Source organism: Ambystoma mexicanum, chromosome 7q (genome assembly GCF_040938575.1).
Source record: "Ambystoma mexicanum isolate Mex_15411 chromosome 7q, UKY_AmexF1_1, whole genome shotgun sequence".
NCBI classification, from domain to species: domain Eukaryota; kingdom Metazoa; phylum Chordata; class Amphibia; order Caudata; family Ambystomatidae; genus Ambystoma; species Ambystoma mexicanum.
In genome coordinates this window covers 988,867,575-988,895,273 of record NC_090941.1, presented here as the reverse complement: position 1 = coordinate 988,895,273, position 27,699 = coordinate 988,867,575, and the positions used below count along the sequence as shown (strand labels likewise).

The 27,699-nt window shown below is 49.2% G+C and overlaps 1 protein-coding gene across 3 annotated transcripts in view; it reads left to right on the top strand.

The window, feature by feature from the left end:
- Positions 1–26,847, top strand: part of RAB6A (RAB6A, member RAS oncogene family) — a 530,104-nt gene extending 503,257 nt beyond the window's left edge. For 2 of the 3 annotated variants that reach the window (XM_069640124.1, XM_069640126.1), the window contains exon 8: positions 24,326–26,847. In XM_069640124.1, the coding sequence (XP_069496225.1) occupies positions 24,326–24,390 (65 nt within the window). In that variant the 3' untranslated portion in view covers positions 24,391–26,847. The remainder of the gene's footprint in view (positions 1–24,325) is intronic. The other variant, XM_069640125.1, reaches the window with a different exon arrangement.
- Positions 26,848–27,699: the final 852 nt, after the last annotated feature.

The following is a 27,699-nucleotide window of genomic DNA, read 5'->3' as shown; positions in this document are numbered from 1 at the left end:
CCCTTTTCCACCTCCCCGTGTCATTGAGTCGAAAGAACTCCTCAATGTTTTCATTTCTTCTGCAAAGACAGTGTCCTTCAGGAGGACATCATTGCACCTCCATAGGGACTCCCGGGGTCTCAAACCTGTCAGTTATGCCCATTTCTACCATATTGTGGTAGACCAGCTGATTGGGCGGTGGTCACACATGGCGGCACTACTGGCGTGCTGCTGTTGCGATTTTCACCCTCTGGGCCCGGGTTAAGGTAGCCCTGGGGTATTCTCCTCTGGGTCCCTGCCCTGGACCTCACCTCGCCATATTGAGGTTTTTCAGCCTTCTCTCACTGTCTGACTCCCACACGGGCGTATGCAGCCTGCGTGGGGTCCCTCCAGGTCCTGGTACTCCGCCGCTCCTCCTCCTCCTCCCGCCTGCTCACAGTTTAGGACGGCTGCTCAGTCGAGTGTGGCTTGAGGTACAGCAGGCCTCCAGGTCCTCCGTTGGCGCCCGGGCACTGTCCTCTACCTCCGCTCTTCTTCCGGGTTGCAGCTGCGTTTGTGCACCTAAACGTGTTGCCAGCTTGGTGGAATTCACCGTTGGCACATTGTGTGATCCTCCTCCACCGCTGACCGCGCTATCCGTCAGTTCACAGGGTGCTTTATGCGGCCGTCGCGCGGTGCTTGTGTGTTCCTGTCGGCTCCCCGGGATGTGGATTCCCAATACCTGTCTCATCGCTGGACGGAGCAGCTCCTTCACGCAGCCATCCTGGTCCGCGCCGCCTAGCGGTCTCATGCATTTACTTTTTAAAGGCTTAATCTGCAATTTCATTTTAGAAAAGTATCTCTACAAATGGTTTGACATCTGCAACAGGAAATATCTTTGTTTCCTGTTGCAGATGTCGAACCATTTGTGTCTTCATCTGCTCCCAACAGAATTCTAGAAAAATTGTATAACCCACAAAAGGGGTTTTATTCAACTTGTGAAAATGTTTGGTATGCTAATTAATGCCCAGAAATTAAATGCATGAAATGGTGCTTATGTAGAAAAGTGGGAAGTTCGAAAATGGTGTCCATCGCTACCTTGAAAATGATGGCTAATGTTTCCTCATTGCTTCTAGATGTGAACGTAAAAGATTTGACAACCAGGCTAGGAATATCTGGATCTGCCTTCCTCAGTTTCTACGTCCCGAAGTATTTGTACCAAAGTCTAATACTGAGATGTGGAATGTGATTGAAGCTAATCCATTTGATCTATGAGTGCAAAATAAAATAAAAACTAAAGCCTTTGAAGAATATCTAAATTGCTTCATCAAAATCTTTTATTAGTTTGTAGAAACCTTCAAGTTACAAATACACATTTCAACATTTCTCAATAAAAATTACCAATATGATTCTTGGGTGCCTGAAATATAAACAAAAACACTTTAAAATTAAAATAACAGTGATAACCTGTGCCAGAAGAGAACATTGCATATGAGCTCAGGACAAGTTCTTATAATCGGATGTTGAACCTATGGACATTCCTTGACGAGTTACAGTGCCTCGGTATACAGGGTAAGACACATGATGTTGAGATTAAAACAGCAAAGAAGAGCATTGCCTGCAGTCTCGGCCCACATTCTTACATCAAATCTTAACACATCATTGATAAATGTGCTGTTATACCTAGAGACATAAGATGAGGGCAATCACCATCAAAATCTTTTTCAGAGCCCTGTTTGGCTGAAGCCAAGCCCTGTGTAAGTAGCGGGCTGTTACAAAGACAACACAGATTTTCATTGGTTGTACTGTTTCCACTACGGAGCGGGCTCCCACAGCCCTCAAGACTGGTCTCGGGGATATTTGTCGTAGAGATATTGTGTAGGGCAGAGCAATAAATAAAATATCATGGTTTCAGATAATGCCCCACACATTGGACATTCCCCCCCACTCCCTTCTGCATTCTTCCATGTTTTTGTAAATGATGCTACCAGAAACATTCCCAGCCTCATCCTTGGGTACAGGGATATTTCAAATGCTGGGTTGATTAGATCTAAATAACTCCAAAATCCCTGTTCCATGCCCAAATCAATGTATTCTCGCCCACTCTTAAGGATCTGGGCTTTCGCCACTAATTGGACCCTTCATCTGTCTTTCATAGATTTTTTTCAGTACAATTAGACTAAGCTGTATGATTTTCCCAAAGCTCACCCACATCAAGTGCATACAGAGTATTGTTAACATGAAGCACCCAGTCCAGCTTTTTTCCCTCCTTCCAATGCCATTAAATACATCAGCGCTTATCGATAACTCTCTATACCCTCCTTTTGCATTAATTTCAACCAGTACAAGACCGGTTTGAGGGCCTGGTTGGCTAATACTGGTATAACATTGAGTTCTAAATATACCATCGCTGATGGGACACTTTCTGGACGTATGAGCAGTTTTTTCAAAAACTTGCATTCGCCTTTATCTGGTTTCCCTGAAGCAACAGGCCCCCATATCTCTAGCCATAAAGGGCTGCAGGGAGAGCCTGATTTTTATAAAGTTTAAGTGCTGGGGAAACTGATCAGCTCGCATGTCGTTTGTCGAAAGCTCTTCTTGCCCTGCTATATTTCCCCAGTGTTGTTGCCAACTTTTCAACCTCGGGAATCCAGCCACCAGTCTCGCTGAACCGGACTCCCAAGTAATCAAAGAACCCAACCTGCTGCAGGGCCTCGATAGTCGGGAAACTACTTTTTTGCAAACTTTGGTTTGAAAACTATTTCTTTTATTTTCTCAGTGTTAAGCTCTAACAGCAACTCTTTACTCTTTATCAAGATATTCAATGTTTGTTTCGGACCCCCTGGGGTGTAGTGGAGAGTATGACTGCATCTGCATAAAAAAGTGCAGGGTATTTCTTGTCTGGTGTTTTAGGGCAGTTGTGGCATTCCTTAATCAGGCTATCTGATTTCGTGAATGTATACATTAAAAAGAATCGTAGCCATATACATTAACCTTAAACAGGTTGGTCTCCTCACCCCCACGGCCATATCGAACTGTTGGCGAGTTTGAATAGAGCATCCCGACTATCGAGACCAACAGAGACGGTACTTTCCTTTTTAATAAAATGGTCCACAGTGCTGCTCTAGAGACAAACTTGAAAGACCTGCATAGATCTAAAAACACAGTAAATAGTTTTTGGTTTTGGAGTACTACATGATTCTTAATCAGCAGTTGGAACATAAAGCACTGGTCAATCATTCCAATTTCTTTCTAAAAGCCACCTGGAGGTTAGTAATCACATTGTTTAAATCTGCCCAGTTTTGTAAATAACCTAGAATTATCTTTGCAAATATTTTCCCTGCACCATCCAATAACGATATTCGGCGATAATTAGCAGGAATTTCTCTTCCAAACTTTTAGTATACTGGGATAGTTATCTTTGCCAGGCGCGGGGCACCTTGTTCAACGCAATAATTGTGTTAAAAACTTTACATAAAATTGGAGCCCATACTCCTACCTCATCCCTAAACAGATCTGAATGTATGTACTACTTTTACAGTAATGATCAGAGTTTCCATTGTTGGAGCTAAAACCTCATTGATCTTCGTGGCCGGTATTGGGCTCTCATCAACCGTTTTGTATAAATTGGTAAAGTGGCCTTGCCATTTATCTGCAGAAATACCGTAGTGAAATATACACTCCCCCTTCAACTCCCCGTCAGTATCCAACCTCCAAAATTGGATGTTATCGCCACTCTCAAGTGCACTGTACAGAACACTCCATTAATCCAGGGCAAATTCTCTTTTTTTTTTTAGCTGTAGTTGAACTTTTTTATTCAGACCTCAAGCAACAAAGTTTTACTTTACCCCAGAGCCTGTACTGAGGCAAATCATGAATGTTTTCCTCCTTGCATAAGTGGTTATACCAGCCTTTGGGTATGTCATGTGTGCTGTTAGATTACCCCTGAGTTTCTCAACTTCCCAAAACTTCTAGATGTGAAGATCCTTCTCTGGGAATAGTTACCAGATTATCCAAAATGGCACTATAGAGAACAGGTTTAATCTCTTGGTCCATCAAATTGGCCCATTTTATTGTTTTACGGGCATGTTCCGTGATATGGAGCTGCTGGGCAATAAATGGGTCCTTGGCGTTTCCTGGGCCCAACCATCCACCTCGCATTTTAAGTGCTAGAGGATAGTGATCACTTTCAGTTTGAGTCCAGACCCTGAAGTCACTCACCCAGGCCCAGGCCCAGTCATTAGTCAAATTAGAATGTAGTCTATTAACAAGTCTCCCCTAAATGTTTAAGTTGCCGGTTGGTCATTCTGGAATTGCCCGTTGCATGCCCTTCGATGCATATTGTGCACGGCACAGGTCCTATCTATCGCGAGAGGATGAACCTTCCTAGGTGCTACTGCCACTGATGCTGGTATATCAGACCATATCCTGGTCTGCCCATAATCCCTCTAGTAGCCCGATCAGCTCAATTTGTAATTTAAGGGCCTCTGCCTGAATAATTCTGTTACTATCCGGCCTCCTAAACATCCTAGTCAGTTATCCCCTGTAGTGTCTCCACCATTTCCCTTTCATCTGACCAGAGGGCCTATTGTAAGCATTGGGGAGGTACAACACTTTTCCCTCCCCAGTTTTCAGTGAGACGAACTGAAGGTCCAAACGGTTGGCTTGCTAGTGATCTTCCATCCCGGATTAAGGTCCACCCATATCGGAAGTCCCTTACTTGGGGCCTTTTACTGCGGGACACACGGTTTTATAACCTTGTAGTGGGACTGGAGCACATGCCCACGTTCCCTGTAGTAAAATAACCTCATACCCACGTACAAAGGGACACCATTCTGTATCGCCCAAAAGTCTGGCCAGTCCCGCTACATTCCACGATAGGAGTGCAAAATCAGGTGTTCTACGTTTATTGGCTGGGAGTCTAGGCAGTCAATCAACTGCACTCCGGTTCCCCTGAGGGACCGATCTTATCAGGGTTGACCCCTCCCTCCCTAGGCCTGATATCCCTCTCCTTACCTCCAACTCTTTTTTTTGGTCGAACTGAATACCATATCTCTAGAGAATTATAGAATGATTCAGTTGATTTTAAAACGATCTTCACTCTATTGAGGGTCAGGGGGGTTAACCTGCAGCGGTATTTCTGAGGCACTGAACAGTGTCACTTTTTATTATGGATAGGCATCCTCTGCTATGCCGGAACCAAGTACACATTTATTGATCAAGGCCACCTGGTTCTCATAGGAGCTATGTTAGTTGGGGAACATTAGTCGTGACAACGGAGGGACGGCCTTTACGTGACGTAACATACTCTTACGTCCCGTCCCCTTTCCTCCATACTGTATGGGTGTCCCTTCCCAGGGACGGGAGATGGAACCTTTTTCACCAGAAAAAACCTTCTTCCCCTTTAAACTTAGAAGCGCGCGGGGGTGTGGCCCAGGGAGCATGCACTGCCCTGACTCCGCCCTCCGGCACCACACCCCCAGTCCCCTTTCCAGTGTCAACTGGAACGGGCCGAATTCACGAGCGCTCCTGGGTTTGGCTTTGGCCATGTAATTCCACGGTCAGATACTTCTTTGTCTTCTTGGTTTGTCTTTTTGTCATCTAGGTACTCGGTCCTCAGGCGTCACGCTCCTCCCTGGCGCATGTATTTCTTCAGGTTTCAGCAGGTGTCCATCCTGCAACGGGCTCTTCCCAACTTCAGACCCCCATGCCCTCTGCCTACGTTGCCTTGGCCCAGACCACGGTTGGCAATCTTGTTCGGCATGTGACCCGCCGTCCTCGGAAGCGCTGAAGAACAGACTAACCAGGTGGAGGGAGCTCTTCCAGAAGTCGCCTCCAGAGGACCTCAAGAACTTTGTGAAGCATCGAGCCAGGCCCAAGGTAGGGCCGATATTCTCCATCGCAACGGGCGATATTCTCCATCGCACCCTGCAAGGGAGACTCCTTCCCAGGGACTCTCCCGCACGGAAGGGACCGGTCAGGTCCTTCTACCAGCACTTGCACCAAAGCTGCTGCAGCTACCGGCCTCTGGGCCGAGGGATCCTTGGATCCTCCCGGTGACAGTGTTGAGCGACCGGAAGGATCCTTTGCCAGGCCTTCACCTGAGGGGCTCTGCCCTTGTACCAGCACCATAGCTGAGGGGCTATGCCCTAATACCGGCAATACGTCCGAGGGGGCGCCTAAAGGCGGCTCTACCGATCCCCAGGTCGAGGGTATCGCACCTACCGAGCCTAGGCCCGAGGAGCAGGGTAGGCCTTGTGATCCACAAACAAGAGTCCAGGAGGTGGCTGGGCCCAGCGGGTCGAGCAACACGTGGCAGGCACGTGGCAGGCAGCCCAACAAAATGGCCACCGCACCAGAAAGAGGCACCCGTCCGACACCATTCCAGGAATTCAGCGAAGAACGAGTGTCGAGGTGGGACTGGCTTCAACCAGGTACGTGGCCTACAGCCTGCCCCTCTCACACGCAGGGCAGCTTTCCTTTGCGTCCATATGGACAGGGTATCTCAGCAGCCTCCTGCTACCCCCGTCAACACCCCCTGCCACCACTTCGTTCAGCGAGGTTATCTTCGAGGGGTTCCTCGGCCTCATGAAGTCACCTCGGATGGGCGTTATCCTCAAAGACGCCATCAGGGAAGTAATTCCTGCCATGCTAGCAGCACCAGACTCCTCCATTGTGTCCCCTGGCCCCGGTGCAGCTGCCTCCTCCGGCTGCACAGCCAACACCACAACCTCCGCCGCCTCCTCAATCTCTGGCCGCGGTCCCTGTACCCCAGCCTCCAGTGCCAACTACTCCTCCTCCACAGGATCCTCCATATCCGCAGGATACTGATGATGATGATGATGATGATGATGATGATGATGATGATGATGATGATCCAGACACGCCATCCTCAGCCAGGGCCTTCCACGAACGTATTGCTGGTCTGGCGGAGTACCTGGGCCTACCCCAACCTGGGATCGAGCAGCCGGCAGAGGGGTTCTGGCTGAAGTCCTCACACGACACCCCTCTGCCAAATCGGGGATTCCAATGCAGACCGATGTAGTCTCCCTGGCCAAGAAAGGTTGGCTCAAACACCACTCAGCCCAACCGGTCAATCGATGCCTGGACTCCAAGTACAGGCAGATGGAGGGGGATACACTCTTGCTTTCGGCCCATCCTCAGCCACACTCCTCTGTGATCGCTGCAGCATCGCTATACTCCACGCCCCAGTCGTCCTCAGCCTCTTCCTCTGCGACGCTGCTAGGCAAGGAGGAGAGGTGTATGGCAAGAAACTCTATCCCAACACCTTTACATCTACGTCAAGCCAATGCAGATGCCATGCTGGCAGCCGCCAGCCAAAGATTATGGAGGGAAATAGCGCAGCATCGAGATGTATTTAGAAATGGTTCTTTTTCCTTTGCGCGGCTAACATGTTTGGTTTTCTCTTCTGCAGGTGCAGTGTGACTCGGGAGCAGCGATCGCGTGAATAGCTTTGATGGAATGCTGGAAGACTGTTGCCTCCGGGTGAGTATTCGCTCTCCATTCTGGTATCTCTTTCTGCAGATGCAGTGGTTCCCGCGAACGACAGAAGAGAATGCCGATCAGATGGACTCAGAGGACTGCTTCTCTTATGTAAGGACACTTCCGCTGCTGTTCTGCTTGTTCTCTCTTTCCTTTTCTCCAACAGGTGCTGATGGTCCGTGGTTCCTGAGGCGTGGCTGAAGACCGGATAAACTGAAACTGAGCAGACACGGTGAGCGTTACGCTGCAGGAGTGCAGAATAATGTGAATCGTGTTCTGTCCTTTGGGTGTGGTTTATATAGCCTTGATCAAATAGTCCCAGATAAAGTAGTCCCAAGCCCAGCCACACCCTGGAAGCTAGACTGCATGGCTCAGTTCCTCCAGACTGGGCTGTGTGCCTCCATGGTCACTGAATCCTTTTTCACATGATGAAGTAATATGAGCCTGGCGCCAACGTTTTTGGGCCTTAAAGGTCCGCATGGGAGCCTGCAACTGGGGAAGGCTGGCCTGATCCTGACGTCTGGAGGCATGCATCAACCCGCCAGTCAAGAGGCCGCACCCAGTGTGGGACCTTAACATAGTCTTGGGCACCCTGGTGCACAAACCGTTCGAGCCAATGCCGTCCGTGGAGATCAGGCTGGTCACCATCAAGACTGCCTTGCTAGTCGGCCTCACCTCGGCTCGTAGAGTCAGCGAGATCCAGGCGCTGTTTGCCTCAGAGCATATACTAACTTTCACAAGGACAAAGTAGTCCTGCGGACACACCCGACATTCCTGCCCAAGGTCCCTCCTGCTTTCCACTTGAACAACGAAATCGTTCTTCCTATGTTTTTTCCCGATCCCAAGGAGGAAGCATAGAAGGTGCTGCACTGCTTGGATGTCAGGCGTACCTTGAAATTGTACTTGGACAGGACCAAGGGCTTCCGCAAATCGGACGCCCGGTTTGTCACTTTCAGAGGCTCAAGACCAGGCTATCGGGCCTCTGAGGTGTCCATATCCCGTTGGATGGTCTCTGCCATCAAAGAAGCGTATGAGGGACAGCACAAGCCGTTCCCGGCCAACATGCATGCCCACTCAGTCAGGGCCAAGGCAACGGACATCGCATTCCAGTGCCCTATCCCTTGGCAAGTTATAAGCAGGGCGGCCACTTGGGCGTCTCCCTCTGCTTTCTGCAAGCATTACTGTTTGGATGCCGGCTCTAGCTCTGATGCGGCTTTCGGACAGGCTATTCTCAGGAACCTATTTCCTTAAGGAGGGTCTCCTCTCCACCCTGGGGCTACAATCAGTTCTAATTGCCCATACAGTATGGAGGAAAGGGGACTATTGACTAAGAGTTTGTTTGTCACTACGGTGAGTAACTTATAATTTTTCTCCTGACTCTTTTAGGCCAATGTAATCTTGGGATTCTTAATTCGGTAATGTTAAGTCCAGACAGTGGGAGGGGGGACATTTTTGTTATACATACTTCTACGTCCCTTCCCCTTTCCTCCATACTTGGGGGACATTCCGTTCATAGGGTATTCTGATTCCGGGAGGGGCCCAAGTGACTCTGGTACCAGGCTTCTTCCTGAGGTGTCCTGTAAGGGATCTAACCTTGATTCCAGAGTTTTCGTGAAGGCCCCCTGTCAAGGGGTTGTCAAGACATTATATTCATCTGAGGTTCCCCATCTGGGGCTACGGTTAAGCCCAACATTTCTGGGGGTGTTTTGACCAGGGTTATTCCTGAGGTTTCCAAGTCTGGAACTAAACGTACCGAACCTACTCTCGAGATTTCCTGTACATTGACTAACGGCACCAGGTTTATCCCATAGGATCCCCAACTAGGGGCTATATTTAAAACCGGCAAGATAGAGGGCCTCCTCCAGGGGCTCTGGCTGCATGGGGTGACCCTCAGCCTTCAGTGTTGTGGTCGAACCGATCCTGCTTAGGGGCGCAAAAAAGGAGGGCAAAGACCCTAAATCTTCAACTGCCGCCCCTGCCGAGGTTCCCTCACTGAGGGCTAATTCATCTGCAGAATCCAAAGGATTTCAAAGGCGCTCTAGATCTGCCAGTACTGGCTCCACTGAGGTTCCCTGTCACAAGGCTACAATGGATAAACAAAAGCCCCTGTGGTGACAATGGCCTCACTGACACCTGTGATGCAGTTCTCCTCAGACAGTGACAAAATAGCGGTTCAACCCACACGGTTTGAGGCAGCTATTTTTACCAGCTATTTCACACCAACGTTCTCAACGGCTGGTGCAGAGGGGCCTATATTTGGGGCTGAGCCACATTTTTCACAGAATGTGGGCAATATGTAGCCTTTCCGCCCTCCAATGGATTGGCGTGCTCTGTTTCCGCTGCCACACAGTCTCGCTCCCTTCTGCGTCTGCTCCCTTCGTCTATGTGGATCCAGTTGGTAGAGGGCCATCCTCGCAACTAGCCTCTTTACAAACCTGGGGGTATGCATCTCCAGAGCGGCTTCTACCTGCAAGGCATTTGTGGGTAGAGGAATTTGTCTAGCTGTTGGTGTGTGTAGAATCAAGAGTCTCTGGCGTCTGTGCAATTGTGCTTTGTAGTTGGGTTTTGGTGTTTACACCGGATGCATATTTCCAGATGGAAGACATCCAGTTTTTATCTTATCGGGGTGTTTAAATCAATTTGAGGTTTGCACGTTGATTTGAGAGATGTAGAGTTTTGGAGTGTTAAAAAAGGTGTTTTCTCTAGCCCATTGTTAGTGTGGTTGGTCAGCATGTAGGTAGTAGTATGGTTGAGTAGGAGGTTGGTGCATTGTTAAGGGATAATTGGATGTGAAAACTAACAGGACAACACAATCCAATGTGGCGCATTCCTCCTATGAGGCCACATGCAAACACAACAGTGCACACCATTGAGATGGTGCTTGAGCATACCTAGATTTGAAATGGTATTTAAAACCATGTAAGGCCCTTTTCTTAGGGATACCGGGATGTAAACATTACGGAGGACAGGGAAGGATAATGCACTTACAAATGACACCCTAGCAGAGATGCACAATAGAATACAGCATGAATAATTATAATCTTAGAAATACCTACATTTAAGATGCACATCTTGATATGGCACAGTACAGAGCAATGTAATGTCCTTATCAGGAATACTTACTTCTCCAGCATGGGGTCTGGCATGGATTCACATGCTCATGAATATTCCCCGTCGTCAGGCTTGGAATCCTCGGTAAAGAAAAAACCAGTATCAGTTTCGTTTCTGATCTGTCCTTCGCAGTAATAACCAATCACTGGTCTCTGCGTCATACTGACCACAGCCAATGACTGCCCTCTACCTAAGCACCACCTCTGGCAGCCATCTTCAGATTTTTACCGCACGTTCATGTGTTGGGATTCTCGTGCTATTGCTCTCGAGCGTTAGTGCTATTTTTTCACGTTTTTTCTCAAAAACTTCGTTTTTTCGGTCAAAAGAGCCTCAAGCTCCACCGACTCTCCATCCGATCAACGGGGACCCGTGTCGGATTCGTCTGCGCCCCTCAAGGGTGAAGATTTCGTCGAGCTACGCTTTTGGAGGACTCCAGAAGTTTCTCAGGCCCGGACATGGCCCAGGAGAAGGGAAGCTCGACGCCCGGAAAGCTGTTCAGGGTCTGCCCTGGATGCCAGCTGCAGAACGTCTTTAAGGAGGACGAACACTCCTTTTGTCTCTACTGCTTACATGAGGACAAGACGCACGTGGAGAAGGACTGTGCGTTTTGTGGCAACATGTCGGAGCGGACCATGAAGGACCGCCATCAACGTCTCGCCAACTGGCTGGAAGGGAAGAGCCCGTCAGGCGAGAAGAAGAGGAAGAAATCCGAGCGGTCTTCTAAGACCTTTGAGGACGCCCCGGCGACGGGGGTCCAACACAAGGCAAAGCACCGCGAGTCCGCTGGCACCGGGAGCGCCGAACGGTCGGGCTCTACGGGCGCCAGGCAGGGCGCACCCTCCCCGGCACCATCAACCACGAGCCAACGCTCTGGGTCGGGTAAGAGGAAGGCCGAGCACCCGGCGAAGCTCCTGGAGAGGCCCCGGTCGAGCTCGAAGGCCCCATCGGAGTGGGAGCGAGGCAGTGTCCCCCCCCCTCAAGGATAAGGCGGGTAGCGCACCTAAGGTGGTGAAGGCCTTAATCCATCCGGCCAAGCCCTCTATCGAAACTGTCGCGGCGGCCCTGGCTCAGCCTGTGGGGGCTACACCAGTGGTGGCGACCTCGGGGCTCAGAGTCTCCCTGCCACCTCGGAGGGAGTCCTCTTTTGTGCCCATCGATAGGACCCCCGTGAAATCCCCCGTGGGGAAGAAAAAGGGGGGGCAGGGCGTCGTCGTAGATTCGGCCTCAACCTCGGAGGAGGAGCTGGTCGAAGTCTTAAGCCACGGCCTCGGCGTGGAAGAAGACCGGCCCGTCGGGATGGATCCCGACGCAGGTGACGACGACATCGTCGAGGGTACTGACGGGGCCCCTGATCGCCCGTCGGATTCCCCTCTGCCAGCGCCGCGAGACAACTCGGCGGCCATTTTGTTGGCTATACAGTCCTTATGCTCAGAGATAAGGACGAGACTACCGTTGCCGACGGAACCTCTCCCGTCGGGGGACCCAGAACCGGGACCTTCTGGTGTTCCCCCTACCAAGAAAAGAAGGATCCACCCTCCGCCTCCTTTTCAGCCGTCGCGCCCCTTCCAGCCCTCCTCCCCGTCCACCCGAGGGGATGATACGGGGACTGACACGGCAGCGACGGGTACGGACGACGAGGTATACGACGAGGATGTACCGTCGTCGCCTCCCACCAGGGCTTCTCCGCCCGACGAGATTGGATCGTTCCACTCCATGATCACCAGGGCATCCGAGCTTTTCCAACTCTGCCCTGAGGAGAAGAAGGAAGGTTTCCTTTATCAGCGGCGCGAGGCCAAGAGGAAGACGGTCCTCTCAGTGCCTCTATTGGACGACATTTGGGATGAGGGCCTCGCCCTCCTCAAGAACCCTTCCACGACGCCAGCTAGAAGAGACCGGTACGAGAAGAAGTACCGGGTCCCGGACACGGCCCCCCTGTGCCTCCGGGCGCAGCCTACCCCGGACTCCGTCGTCTCCGCGGCGGCCAGGAAAAAAGCGGGGGGGGGGGGTGCGGCCTCCACATCGACTTCCCCACCGGACGGCGAAGGAAAGAAATTGGACGCTATGGGACGCAGAGTCATCTCGTCTGCGGCGACGACGATTAAAGCGGCCAACGCCTTGGCTATCGTGGCCCGCTACGACAGGGAGCTCTGGTACAAACTGGCTCCCCTACTGGACTTCTTGCCGGACGACAAGAGGGCAGAGGCCCTGGAGATCCTGCAGGAAGGTGAGGTGGCTTCGGACCACGCCATTACCGTTGCGACGGACATCGCCGACACTGGGTTCCGCCAGTTGGGCAACGGCGTTTGCCTTAGGCGGCGTGGATGGCTCAAGGCTACGGACTTCCGTCAAGACGTTCAGACCAGAGTCCTGGACATGCCCTTCGATGGGAACAACCTGTTTGGGAAAACAGTGGACGATTCCCTTCAGGCCATTAAAGCGGACACCGAGACGGCCCGGGCCCTTGGAGTTCTGCAACAACGACGGACGCCCTTTCGGAGCAGCGGAGGCAAGGGCGCCTCCAAAAGTTCCGGCGGCGGTTTCTCCACCTACCGTCAAGCGGCCCGCTCGTCGGCTCAGGAGGCCTACAGAGGACGAGGCAAGTCTGGCGGACCCCGCCGTCGTCGCCAAGGAGGTCAAGGCGGCAAAGCCTCGTCGAAGCAGGATTGAACCGACCGTGGGGTCGGGCCCCCACCGAAGCACCCCAGTGGGAGGCCGGCTGGCGAGCTTCGTCAGCGTGTGGGAGTCCATCTCCCCCGACCGTTGGGTGCTGGACGCCTTGGCCCGGGGCCACGCGCTCGAGTTTCAAAGAAGGTGTCCGCGCGTCCCCCCCGTGGCCAGGAAAGAACTTCACGTCCCTCAACTTCTCCTGGAGGTAAAGGCGATGCTCAGGAAGGGCGCCATCGAACTCGTCCCAAAGAGACTTCGGGGCTTCGGAGTTTACTCGAGATACTTCCTCGTGAAGAAGAAGACGGGGGGATGGCGCCCCATCCTGGACCTGCGACGTCTGAACAAGTTCATCAAGGCGCAAAAGTTCCGGATGGTCACCCTCCAGCACGTCCTGGGTCAGCTGGAGGAAGGAGACTTCCTGTCGTCGTTGGATTTGGAGGATGCCTACTTCCATATTCCCATCCTAAAGGGGCACCGAAAATTCCTCAGGTTTGTGGTCCAAGGGCGTCACTACCAGTTCAAAGCCCTCCCCTTCGGACTACGGTCGGCACCCAGGGTATTCACCAAGTGCCTTGTGCACCGGTGGCGGCGCAGCTGCGCCGCGAGGGGATCCACGTCTACCCCTACCTGGACGACTGGCTCATCCGAGCCAAGACGAGGGAGCTCGCCCTGGATCACACGGCAAGGACCGTCCGACTTCTCACGGACCTGGGATTCTCCGTGAACTACGCCAAGTCTCACCTGGTACCCGCGCAAAACGCACTGTTTCTGGGAGCGAAGCTCGACACAGTGTCTCTTCTGGCCTCCCCGTCGGAGGAAAGGACCAGGTCCATCCTGGGCAAGGTACAGCGGATGTTGGTTTCCGACGCGGCCAAGGTGAGGTCCATCAAGTCCCTCCTCGGAATGATGTCTTCCTGCATCTACCTCATTCCCATGTGCAGGCTCCGGATGCGCCGTTTGCAGGAGTTCCTGGACGCGCGCTGGATCCAAACGACGGGCAGCTTCGAGGAGAGGATCACACTCGACGAGAGTTTCCGCCGAGCGGTCCGGTGGTGGGGCAACCGCACGCATCTGACGGCGGGCATGGACTTCCAGACCCCAGACCACCAGGAGACAGTGACCACCGATGCCTCCCTGGAAGGGTAGGGAGCGCACACCGAAAATCTGCACGCGAGAGGCCTTTGGCTTCCGACGGAGAAGTCCCTCCATATCAACGTCCTGGAGCTCCGTGCAGTGTTCTGGGCCCTCAGGTCCTTCCTTCCGTCCCTCAAGGGCAAGGTGGTGAGGATCTTCACCGACAACACCACCACCATGTTTTACATCAGGAAACAGGGCGGAACCCGGTCCCCAGCGCTGTCCAAGGAGGCGCAGGACCTGTGGCATTGGGCCGTCGCCCAAAGGATGTTTCTGGTGCCGTTTCATCTGGCAGGGATAAAAAACACCATCGCCGACTCACTCAGCAGGGAGCTGCGCTCGTGCCACGAGTGGGAACTACGGCAGGATCTAGTGGATCGCCTCTTCCGACGGTGGGGCACACCCCAGATCGACCTGTTCGCGACGGCGACGAACTCCAAGTGCCGGAGGTTCGCCAGCAGGTTTCCCCAGGCGAGGAGCATGGGCGATGCCTTCTCATTCCCCTGGGAGGGCCTGTTCCTCTACGCGTTCCCTCCTTTGCCACTGCTAATCCGGCTCGTCAACCAGCTCAAGAGGTCACGGTGCAGGATGATCCTCGTCGCACCTGCGTGGCCGAGGCAGATATGGTTCCCGGACCTTCTGGACTTGTCAGCGTCCCCGCCAATCAAGCTGCCGGTGGACGCGGATCTTCTCTCCAGGGAAGGAGGCGCCATCCTCCACCACGACCCGAAATCGCTGAACTTGCAGGCCTGGCTCCTGCAGCGCTAGAGTTTGGAGGATAAGACATACCGGCCGACTGCAGAGAGGTTCTTGCAAAGGCCAGGGCGTCCTCGACTCTTAAATGCTACGGACACAAATGGAAGAGGTTCTCTGTCTGGTGCCACGCACAGAAGATTAACCCTCTACGGATTACGGCTCCCCAGGTACTGCCGTACCTGCTGACGCTGGCCAAAGCTGGACTGGCACACGCGTCCATCAAGATTCATCTTGCTGCGATCTCCCGATACACCAGAACCACGGGCCGGACGTCCTTGTGGTCTCATCGTCTGGTGAAAGAGTTCATGAAGGGACTGTTCAGATCATTCCCGCCGGTGAAGGCTCCGGCCCCGGCGTGGGAGCTCAACGTGGTGCTGACCAAGCTCATGGGACCTCCGTTCGAGCCTCTGCACTCGGCCCCGTTGAAGTTTCTGTCGTGGAAAACAGCGTTTCTTGTGGCCATCACCGCCACACGACGGGTGGGAGAGATCCAGGCCCTTTCATGCAAGGCCCCGTACTTGACTTTTCACGACACGAGGGTAGTGCTCAGGACGCACCCCTCCTTCATGCCCAAGGTACCGTCGGACTTCCATCTCAACGAACCCTTGGTGTTGCCTGTGTTCTTCCCGTCGCCTTCGTCGCCGGCTGAGAGGACTTTGCACTCGCTGGATGTGGCTAGAGCGCTGAAGTTCTACGTGGACCGCACGAAGTGTTTTCGGAAGACGTCACAACTCTTTGTGAACTTTGAACCTGTCAATCAGGGGAAGGCTCTCTCGAAGGCTTCCATTTCCAGATGGCTCTCCGGCTGTATCATGTACTGTCATCGGTTGGCAAACCGACCGCTGCCTGGCCGTCCGAGAGCCCATTCCACCAGAGCGATCGCAGCTACCACGGCGTTCCTTTCTGGTGTGCCCCTGCTGGACATATGCAGGGCTGCTACGTGGAGGTCGACGCACACCTTCACGAAATTCTACTGCGTCGATCGGGATTCCAGGGAGGAGTCCAGGGTCGGCCAAGCAGTGCTGCGCAACCTGTTCGCCTGAGGTGAGCCTGGTGAGGAGGTAAGATGCTTAATGTTGAGTTTGATGTACTGCTTAATGTTGAGCCGTTGCCACCTCCCGTAGTTGTGCATGTGTGTACTGCTATGTATTCTTTATTCATGAGCATGTGAATCCATGCCAGACCCCATGCTGGAGAAGGAACAAGTTACTTACCTGTAACTGTTGTTCTCCAGCATGGGTCTGGCATGGATTCACATGCGAACCCTCCCGCCTACCCCTCTGCGGCTCTTCACTTGGTCATACTGCCACTTCACGTGCTTCCAAATCTGAAGATGGCTGCCAGAGGTGGTGCTTAGGTAGAGGGCAGTCATTGGCTGTGGTCAGTATGACGCAGAGACCAGTGATTGGTTATTACTGCGAAGGACAGATCAGAAACGAAACTGATACTGGTTTTTTCTTTACCGAGGATTCCCAGCCTGACGACGGGGAATATTCATGAGCATGTGAATCCATGCCAGACCCATGCTGGAGAACAACAGTTACAGGTAAGTAACTTGTTCCATGTGATGCATAATTAGCACAAAGAGTAAGAATTGGAGCATTTCTTGGTTGTGTTGTGGATCGAAACAGAATGGTGGGATGGTTAGAGTGTGTGGAGGGGGGGCCAAGGTATTGTACTTACCTGTTGGTGCGTGTAAAACTAAGAGCAACTTGCATTTGTATGGGTGTTTTCTAGGTGGTTTGTGAAATGCAGCCTTGTTTTGTTTCCTGGTGGAAGATTTGGGGCCATGTGTTCTGGGTTGCATGTGTGTTTGTCCAGTGGATGGTTTTAACAGTTAATTGGAGAAGTGTTAAATTGTGACTATATTGGTGTGGGTTGAGGGGTTTTGATTAGCAGTTTTGTATTGACCGATTGGTGAGCATGAGTTGGGAGAAGGTGTGAAAAGTGAGGTTGCAGGTTCCTTAGGCTCTGTGCAATCCCACGAGTCAATAGGGTTTTCCAAAACACAGACAGGAATTCATAGGATTCTCATGGTATTCCAAGGCAAGGAGAATGTTTCAACACAGGAACATGCTACACTTCTTCCTACCCCATGACCAGACATCAGCATGATGGTTCCAAAACCTATTGGGGCACATGGCATCATGAGCACTGGCAGTATACTATGAGCCTCTCAAGGTGTTCATGCCAATTGGGAGGCTCCATATGTGCTGCACTCTGCTTTACATAGCAGGGCATTGGGAGCAAATGTGAGACCTCCAGGCCAAACCTATACACATCGCAATGTGGCTCAGGAATGCTCTTTGTTGGTTGGATAGCCAGAATCATCCACACCAGTTAACAATGTCTAGAGACTCTACTCTGCCATCCGGGGAACTGCAGATTCATGAAATATAGCCAACAGGGCACATAAATTACCAGGAATTGCAGGCGATCTTTCTTAAACATTAGGCCTTCTTGCTGATTCTAAAAGGATCCAAAATTCTGATTCTCAGTGTGTGTGTGTGTGACCTTGTTTTATATAAACAAGCAAGGAGCCTTGAAATCAACCAAACTGTGTGCCCTTCCAGTACAGGGATGGGTTACAATCCGCTCATTTGCCTGCGATGGATAACCTAGAATCAGATACCATGAGCAGAATGTCTCATTCCAACCATAAATTGAACTTTACCCACAGGTTCTGGGAGAGTTTTTCTCCAGAGTCTGTTCCTCGTGCAGACCCCTATGCAACAGAGCCAAACTGTAAATGTCAACAGTAAGCCAGGGGTGGGAGGTTTCTTGGGATGCACTTTCTATCCTTTGGAATGATCTGTTATATGCATTCCCCCCTCTCTCTGATTCCCAAAATACTGCAGAAGTTTTGAATGTCCAGAAATTGTCAGATTCTCCTGATTTCTCGCTACTGTCCGGAGAGACACTGGTTTTCCGACCACGTGCATCTGGACCACTTCTCCTATCCCTTCTGCGTCTCCTTTAGCAAGGGAGAGTGGCACCCCTCACCCCTATCACTTTCCCTGGTCGCACTTCCTCCTGAAGATCTGTCTTTTGGCTATCATGTGTTATAGCCCTGCCCAACCCATTCATCACCACACGTTTCTGTGCAGAGTGAGACTTGAATCTTTTACCGCATTGGGCCATAAACCTTTTGAACCTACGGCCTCTGTGGAATTGCAGCTTTTCTCTTATAAAACTGCATTCCTGGTGGCAAGAACATCAGCCCTCAGGATCAGTTTGTTGCATTACCTCCTTCAGAGGATCCATGCCTTACCTTTCATCAAGATGGGGTGGTGCTTCAAACCCTGTATTCCTACTGAAAGTTCCCTGATTTCCACATGAATCAAGATATATCACTACTAGTATTCTTTCTTGCTGACCAGAGGGAGGCAGACAGAATTTCACACTGTCTGGATGTTCCTAAAGACCTCGCATTCTGTATCAAAATGACTAGACCTCGGTGGTCATGGGACAAACTATTTGTCACTTTTGTGAGTCTTAATCCGGGCAGCAAAAGAACTACTATAGCAATATGGATTGTGTCCTGCATCGCTCATTATGAGCTTCAAGGCGCATGATGACACCTAGGGGTTTGCATACCCACTTGACCACAGCAAAAAGCACAACAGTAGCTTGTCGGAGGAATGTTCTGTGGGAGGCAGTCTGCAAAGCAGGCTCCTGGGCCTCACCTCAGTTTTTGCAGACACTATTTGTAGTAATCTGCTTTCAGTGTGACATCATCTCTTGGAATGTTGAGGTGGAATGTTGGTGTGCAGGGTTCTGAGAGTGACGGTTGGAGTGAGAAGAGAAGAGTGAGCTGAGAGGATGGGTGTGGGGGTGAGCCCGGTGTTTTCCCTTGTCATCTTGTGTCCCCTACCATCCCTGTGTCTTGAGGAAGAGTACTGGACATGGACAATAAAGGAACCTGTAACTTACCTGAAGTACTGGAGGTCCACTTTGTTACACTGGCGACGAGGATGGGATGGTAGGTGGACTGCCTACTCGGCGCTGCTGGGGGGGGTGCAGCACCCTGGAACACCGCCCCCGTGAGGTCCCCCCACACCCAGGCGGGTCCGTCTCAATTTGGCCCGCTGTGCGCAGCTTGTGCCCCTTTTAGGTCCTCCTGCGAGGTCAAGGTCTGGAGTTCCTGACATGGTGCTAAGGGCAACGTTTAACTAATGGGCAACAAGTTGTAGCCCGGACACTTGTTTGGTGGCACAGGGTAGCGGCGCAGAAGAGGAGCCGTCCAAGGGCTGGCGTTCCCCTGACCTGGAGTGGGTTGAGCGCCGTTCCTGCCATTGTGGGGTGAGCTTGTACCGCCGTTTCTTCTTCCGGTGGAGGTTGGATTGCGGCCGCCGCGTTGAAAAGGATGTGCGCACGGATGTAAGGGGGTGGTCTGCCCCTGGATGCCGCCTTCAAGGAGCTGTATTGAAGAGTTAGTTTCTCCATGGAACTGCGGCGGCATTGCGGGGTTTGCTCTACGTGCAAGCCTGGGCGTTAATGCTGGCGTCTTCCGTGATTTTACCCTGGAGATGGGGGTGTGTGAAACTGAAACTGGTGCTGTTGCCCTCGGTGCTCGTAAAGACTAAGCACCAGCTTGGAAGGGGTTAACATGCGGCCCCGTGAAGTTGTTTGGACGGCGTCTCCGTTGGTTTGATGACGTCTTTGCAGGGAGAGGCGTTCCTGTTGGGTCACGTGCGCACTGCACGTTGATGACGTCTTTGCAGGGAGAGGCGTTCCTGTTGGGTCACGTGCGCACTGCACGTTGATGACGTCTTTGCAGGGAGAGGCGTTCCTGTTTGGTCACGTGCGCATTGCACGTTGATTTCCCTGCGTAGAAGCCTCGTACGCTGTACAGCAGAGGAGTTTAGGAACTCGATTGGTCTTCAGCGTGACAGCGGGAAGTGGAGCAACGCGCCAGAAGCAAGGAGTTTCGGGGTCTTCCCGTTCTTTATGGCTGTCGCAATCAAGACTGAGGCATGCTTTGGAACATTGGAGTGGTTTTCTCATGTTTGCCATTCCGTGCTAGGCATATGAAGTCTGTCGATGTCTGCGCTATGGGTTTTCGGAACTTACCCAATGTACAGCATGGCCATGACGTTTTTCAATTCAGGTCAGTGTGTGGGCCGTATGTGTGAGTTTGAGGTGTACTTGTTGTGGCCCATGTTAGAGGGTTAGGTGTTCCCATTTTAGCTTCCGTAGTAGGATAGGGGTGTTACTGGAGGCCGTTGTTAGTTTCCTGTGGTGTCACTGTGTTGTGGCCTTGTGGGGAATCTGTACCCTAGTATAGGGGGCTCGGGGTGGTTCCTTTTTGCAATTGAAGGGTTGGTGTGGGTGGTTTGTAATTAAATGCTCTTCGGAGGTGTACTGATTAACCACTTTTGCGATTGTAAATGCCAATGCTATATTAATGTTTCACCTGGTGGATGGAACGTTGCTGGGACTAATGTTAACCCCTAGTGGTGTAGGTTGGGGTGCGTTCTTACTTATTAAGTAAAGTGTAGGGTCTAGAATTTTCATGGACTTGAGGGTGGTGGTCCACGTGTCAACTTTCATTGAGAACACTGATTTCAAGCAAGCAACAATGACATTGTCTTTGCACATATTTTAGTGCTATTTTACATCTGAGGACTTTGCAGGGGGGGTCATCATTTAATGTAATAACATGTTTTGTGCAATGTTTTCAACATGTGTTGTGCAATGTTTTCAATCTTGAAATGTGTTTTTATGATGCCTGCATTAATGCTTATTGCTATGTCATGTTGTGTATGGTTAATGTTATCAGTGTTTGGTCCGAGAGTGCACTGTATGGGTGCGTGCAAGTGTTCTGGCGCATCTGAGGTCATGTGTTTTCAACTGCATTTGGTTCTTAGTGCCTGGCATTGTTTGTGCTAGGGTTGGTCACTATGTTTGCGTGTGTTGTTGATCTCTTGACCTTTGGTTGCATCTACCTGTGTGGTTTCAGGTTGGTTGCCATTGGAGTGAGATGTGAGTATGGTCTTTGGTGCCTGGTCTGTCCAGGGTGGGTCACTTTAGATGTTCTTGGTGCCTGGTCTTTCCAGGGTAGGTCACCTCATTACTGTAGTGATTAGTGCCTGATAATTCAGGTTTGGTCGCTTTGGCCGGTATGTTGTGGTCATTAGTGCCTGAGCGTAAATCAGGGTAAGTCACTTTTGGCGGAGTGTTATTCTCAGGGCAGTGTTCGCTGTAGTGATTCATAGCGTTGTTATCTCTGTTTTGGTCGCTATGCCTGAGTTGAGTGGAGTTTTTCTTACTGTCCATAGTGTTATCGTATTGGACGAGGTGGTGTCAATTTTGCTTTGCCAGTGTGCCTCCTGATTCCGAGTTTGGTATGTCAGGTTGTCTCCTGGTGTGTTCGAAATGGATTTTGTGGATAGAGGGAATGGTCAACGGTTGTGTGCAGAGTAGCAGCATGGTGTTGTGGTTCTTCCTCATACTGTTGTCAAAGTTGTTTAAGGTCCCTCGGTTTGTTGGGCATTTGTTGTTGCTTCCTTTGGGGGCGGTTGGTTAGCGCTTGGAGGGGCAGCTCTGAGACTTTGGGGTGGCAGACCGAAGTGGAAGGTGATTTGTGCTAAGGTGGCTAGGTTGGTTAGGCATTAGTTGTGTTAGTGTTAACTAACAATAGTTTGGCTAGGGGTGGCAGCCCTAGGTCCTGAGGGGCAGCTCGGGACTGGCGTAAGTGCTTGTTTTTTATTTTTGTGGCCTCGAGGTGTGACCGAGGGGGTGGTGTTGTCTTGTTTTGGTTGCATGCCGTTGGAAAACATTTCCTTCTTGGTCCGTTGGTGTCCAGTTAATGCTGTCCTTTTGTTGGATTTCCGTTTTGGTTTTGCCAGAGGTTCTACACATAGGCGGCCGCTGTGTTGTGGCATTTCTGGTAGCGTGGTGTCTTGGGGTGTTAAGGTCCCGTGCTGGTCACAATACCTTGTCATTCCTTTTTGTCTTCCCTGGAAAGCGTTGGCGTAGTATTTGGCTTTTGTGTTTCTAAGGGGGGGAGATGTGTAGTAATCTGCTTTCAGTGTGACATCATCTCTTGGAATGTTGAGGTGGAATGTTGGTGTGCAGGGTTCTGAGAGTGACGGTTGGAGTGAGAAGAGAAGAGTGAGCTGAGAGGATGGGTGTGGGGGTGAGCCCGGTGTTTTCCCTTGTCATCTTGTGTCCCCTACCATCCCTGTGTCTTGAGGAAGAGTACTGGACATGGACAATAAAGGAACCTGTAACTTACCTGAAGTACTGGAGGTCCACTTTGTTACACTATTCTCTGGACAGCAGCTCAAGACCGGATGCTCATTATGGGCAGGCAGTCCTCTGAAACATTTCTGCATCAGTGTTGGTTACTTCCACCTGGAGACTAGATTATTGCTTGGTACTCTTCAATAGGTATATAGGAAAGAAGATATGAATTTGAGTAAGGAAAGGTTCTCTCTCCGTAGTGACTGTACTAGTCAGAAGCACCCTTTACGCTGTACACCTGGCCTTCATCCCCCTAAAATAGGGATTATCAAGACAGATAATGGGACTAAGGGGTACAGTGTGGGAGGTGGAGTCTAGGGTGGGACCGTGCATTGCGTAATCAACCTCTATGCAAATTCTTAAAGGGGAAGCCCAGATTGCTGTGCTCAGGCTCCGATCCCGTCCCTGCTCAATGAGAACTCCTATGCGTATGAATGAAAGGGGACTTCAGACTAGGAATACAGGAGTCACCACTGTAGCATTTCTTTTTTCACTGCCACCCATAGTCAAACAGCAAGCAAAGAGGCAGTTGGGGTACATGGCACAGAGAAGATAACAGGGCTGGGTAACCATTGGAAACTGTGCAGTACCTGTGTCTAATGCTTAACTGAAGAATATATTGCTGAGGTATTTGGTGAGGCAGTTCAGTAATTACTTTGCCTGCATATGCCCATTACATACGATTGCTCTATTTTCTGTGGATGGAAGTCAAAATGTTCCACCCTCTGCTTTGGAATCGAAGGAAAAGCATCACGAGAAGAATGTGGCTTTCACCGCTGTAGCGGCGGGCTGACATGGTCGTTAACAGCCTGCTAACCCTCGCCAAGGAAGGCCCGTTACTGGTCATGTTGGGCCCCTGCCAAGCCTGATTTCACTGTTAAGTGAATGTTTTTCCCCCGACTGGGGAAAAATAGGTCAACAAAATGGCCACCATCATTGAAATGTAAAAGGGACTAGGTCCCTTTTCGGATAACTGCGGCCATAAAGATCATGTTAAATAATGGCTGCCGTCATCCGAAAAAGGGGCCTAGTCCCTTTTCTATTTTATGCCGCGGGCAGTGATTATAGTAAATAGCCCGGGAAAGACAGATTGTGATTGTTCAATCTGTCTTTCCCAGGTGCGAATGTGTTTAAAGAATCACGTAAATATTTATTTTCTCATTCGAAGCCACAACTACAGGGTTCGAAATTGAAGGCAGCTGTGAGCTAGTTAGCTCCTGCTTGTATCCCTGAAGAGCCTGGTTAGCTTAACATCAACAGTTACCAGGAGTTAATTTTGGATCTCTAAATCAACTGATGCTGAACAAACACACCTATGTGAATTTAGCTGCTTTTGGGCTTTTGGGACAATCTGTAAATAAACATTAGGATACATGTATATATTGAAAGCCATAAGGATTCATAAATAATGGACAAAATGAAATGTTTGCATCTTATTTGGAAGTTGGATTTCTGGAACACTGTGTACTAGTTTGATGTTCCCCAGTTCCCCAGTGACCAAGAGCTACTGCTCCTGGTCGCTGATTTATTTTGGATACCCAGGAGCTACTTTTATCTCCTGCTTATCCAATCTTAATTTCGATCACTGAATGTTATGTGGACTGGTAATTGTAAATCTTGCATCTGCCATGAGTAGTCCACCCATTACACCTGATCAGCCACTAGGGTTTGCTGCTGTTTTCCCAACTGTGTTGGTACTGTAGCAGCAGAAGTGGGTGAGGGTGGTAGGATGCAGCGAGCTGTGGTGCGGGGGGGCACAGGTGTGCTACATTTGCATGGGCCCTTGCACTTATGCCTTTACAAACTAGGCAATAGTTAATGTTCAACATTAAAAGTTCTAGTAAGCACGAGGATGTCTGCTATTTGATGTAATTTGGGTATTGCTTGATATCAGAAAATCCAGATTTTAAGTGTTTTGTGTGTGTGCTTTCCTTAATTATTTTTTCAGTGATCGACATAAAACTGGAAAAGCCCCAGGAACAACCAGTCAGCGAAGGAGGCTGCTCCTGCTAATACAGCTCGTGCTTATCCAAAATCTGTCTCCAGAACATCACTGCTTCTCTATTGTTTTACTCTTCATTGACTGAAGTGTGAATATCGGCTTATGCCTTCCCCTACACACCTTTTATCCCTCACCTCCACAGTAATAATGTATTGCAATCCATCATTGCTGGCTGTCTCGTGGAGATGATCTTTAAGCTTCACAAGCACAAAAAATACAAAAATGTCGGTGTCTTCATTATTTATAGGAAGAATTCCAGAAAATATTTCAACATATTGCAGTTTTGAAGTAAATGGGTACATTTTAACGTTTATGCACTTTGAAACACAAACTCGACTAGTTTTGTTTGGAATGTGAGTCGTTGTGGAGGTGTGTAGGTGCAGAAAAACACATCCATGCCACAAGCCTATGTTACCTAACTGGAAAACGTCTGAACACCAGTCAAAAACGCAGGCAAATTCTAAGTGTCCACCATCATAGGGTGGGAAGGATGCAATTCAAAATGTCGGCCTGTGCGTTTACAAGATGGTACTGAGATGATTTATTTTCTTCTCCCCCATTAGCTAGGTATCCAAACTGGCCTCTCTCCAGGTTTCATGCTTGTTTGGAGACTGCATGAACATATGTGGAAGCATTCGTAAAAATACAAAAGTGTTTATATTCAGGGAAAAAAATCATTCTTTGTTTAAGGGCAACACTAAAAATTGCGTATACTGATATATAGGTATTTTAGAGAATGGATTTGTGGATCGTTTAAGTCCATTTTTCTTCACTCCTTAGTTTTGTTTTTATGTTGCATATTTGCAATGTTCAAAATGCGGATTCAAAACTATTCTGGCCCAATACGATTTTAAATTGTTAAAGCGGGATTATACAGTGTTAGTATAGATAGATGTTTTACATTAATTAGGTATTTTTTAATTTGGGATAAAACACTTGAACATGATTTGTGTATAGTACAAGTAGAAATTCTGCATTTCAATTAACAGACTTGACTAGGAAAGGTAATTCCTTAGCATTTTGTTCTTATAAACAGTAAGGGGAATAAAAACTTCAATTGGCATTAAAGGCTAAGCAAAAAAGGCACATGGCTGCTGCTAGTGTGTCGGGAATTAATGGTGTGGTTTTATGAGCTGTTTCTTCAGGAGGTGCTGCAAATGCAGTGCTGATGTCTTTCCAGTTTTTGCCAATAATAATGAACACCTTTTCTTAAAAGCTGCTTGGGCATCACTTGTAAGTTTATTTAAAAGATAACCTTAATTACTTCTACTGGTAGTTAATGAATTTCTGTATGAAGTGAAGCAGTCCCTTATGAACAGTGTGAACCACCAGTACTTTCAGAAAAACGAGTATTGAAGCATTACATACATCAAATGACTGTATGCTTAGTAATATTGCAGACCTATGCCTTTATTTGTATGCATCTTTGTTTAGTCTTCCATCTTAATTTTGATTTTCATTTACACGTGTACATTTTGATCAACAAAAAGTTAACACGATTAGTTTTAGATTTAACTAGGTTAGTCCCTTTAAACCAGGGCTGGTTTGCTATTTATTTCTCTGCTTTTAGATTGTTTATAAATGTGTTTAACATTAAGGATACATCTATTTAACAGGTTCTGCCAAAGTTCTAAATTCTAGCCTCCAAAATTCCACTGAGCTTTGCATTAGGAAATGCACTGGTTTATCCACAGTCATGATTCGCCTTTCGATTGCTATGCATGTTCAGTAAACAGGTAATGAATGTGTTGGTTTGCAGGAAGAGTATTGCTGCATCGGCACTCAGAAAAGGGAAGTCTTTTTTTGTTGTTTTTTTAAACATTGTGAATCGCTTTTCAATGCCTTATAAGAGTGATATCCTATTCAAGTTCCCTTGTAATCGTTTTTTTTGCACAGCCTACTGTTCGTCCCAAACCCACCCCAAATTTTCCAGTCGCCGCGCTCATATTTACCAACACTATCCCAGCCTTATGTCCTGCAGCTGTGCAGTTGGAAGCATGGACACCTAAAGTTCCAGTGAAAGTTGTTTTTAAATTGAGTTCTTAGGGACCTACATTGATCTCTGCGTATGACTATGGACTTGTGAAACTGAGAGAATGGGATGTTAAGTGCTTTTATAATACACTATTGTTATTAAAGGCATTTTTTTACATTGCATGTCCTAGAATAAAAATGAATATCAATTAACTAGGATTAGGATGGAAGGGGTTTGCTAGCCTTTCTCTTTTCTGAAGGAGAGGCGGCTTACTTTTCCTGCATTGCGCACTTGTTTGTTTCTAGGTGTTTGGTCTGCACAACTGATCTGGTTTGCTTCTTTTACATCTTGTCCTCTGTAGATTCTTTGACATGGGTTCGTAAAACCGAACCTAATTGGTGTGTAAATTTTGTTCATACAGCAGATTTTTTTTTTTATATGCACAGATTTTCTGCTAGGAATAAAGTATAAATAAAAACACTAACGGAACTGATTTATTTTGTCATTATTAAGCGTGTTTTTGTGATTAAAAGAATACCCAATCCTGTGGCCTGTGATGACCGTGTACAGAAGCAAGAATGTTTCATGTGGTCTATTTTATGTTGCCTGTGTTTGTGATGGGTTTTAATAAGATACAACTATGTTCCCAGTCTGTTCACAGCATGTTCTCGACATTGACACTTCAGGAACATATATGCAACTGCAGTTCTGATTGTACGTTTAAGTACTTATGAGGCATTACAGCCTGGGGTAGAATCCTTTAAACGGTGTTACTCCTGCGTCCTCTCCCTTTTACTCCCTACTCTATGGATGCCCTGTAAGAGAGTGGACTTTAGCCATTTGTATTGGAGGGGTGCTTGTCCCTTAAGTTATTCACATGTGTGTCTTGACATGGGGCTTTACACAGCCCTGCAAACCTCCCCTACAAATCTGCCGTCACTGTAGAGTTTAAAAAAAATATATGTATTTTGCATGGTATTCCCTGAAACGTTGCCTTTTCTTTTTATTCAATTCCGCACACTCCTTGGGCACATGTCCGTTTCTGTCTCTCCCCCCCAAAGTATTTTATTGTTTTTAACTACAAAGCATTACATAACTTATTCATGTTTGTAACCGAAGTAATTCACCATGTCAATATTGCTGTGGCCTGCATCCCTCCTCCCACCCCTAACAATGTAACATGTAACAAAGGTCACAATATGCAAAAAAAGAGAAAAAAAAGTGGCTAGACACATCACATCATCACTAGGGGTGTCACGGTATTAGTTTTAGGACGGTACAATAACCTTCTTGCCAAATGACGGTATATCGTGGTTATCGCGGTATAGCAGGTGGAGTTAACTAA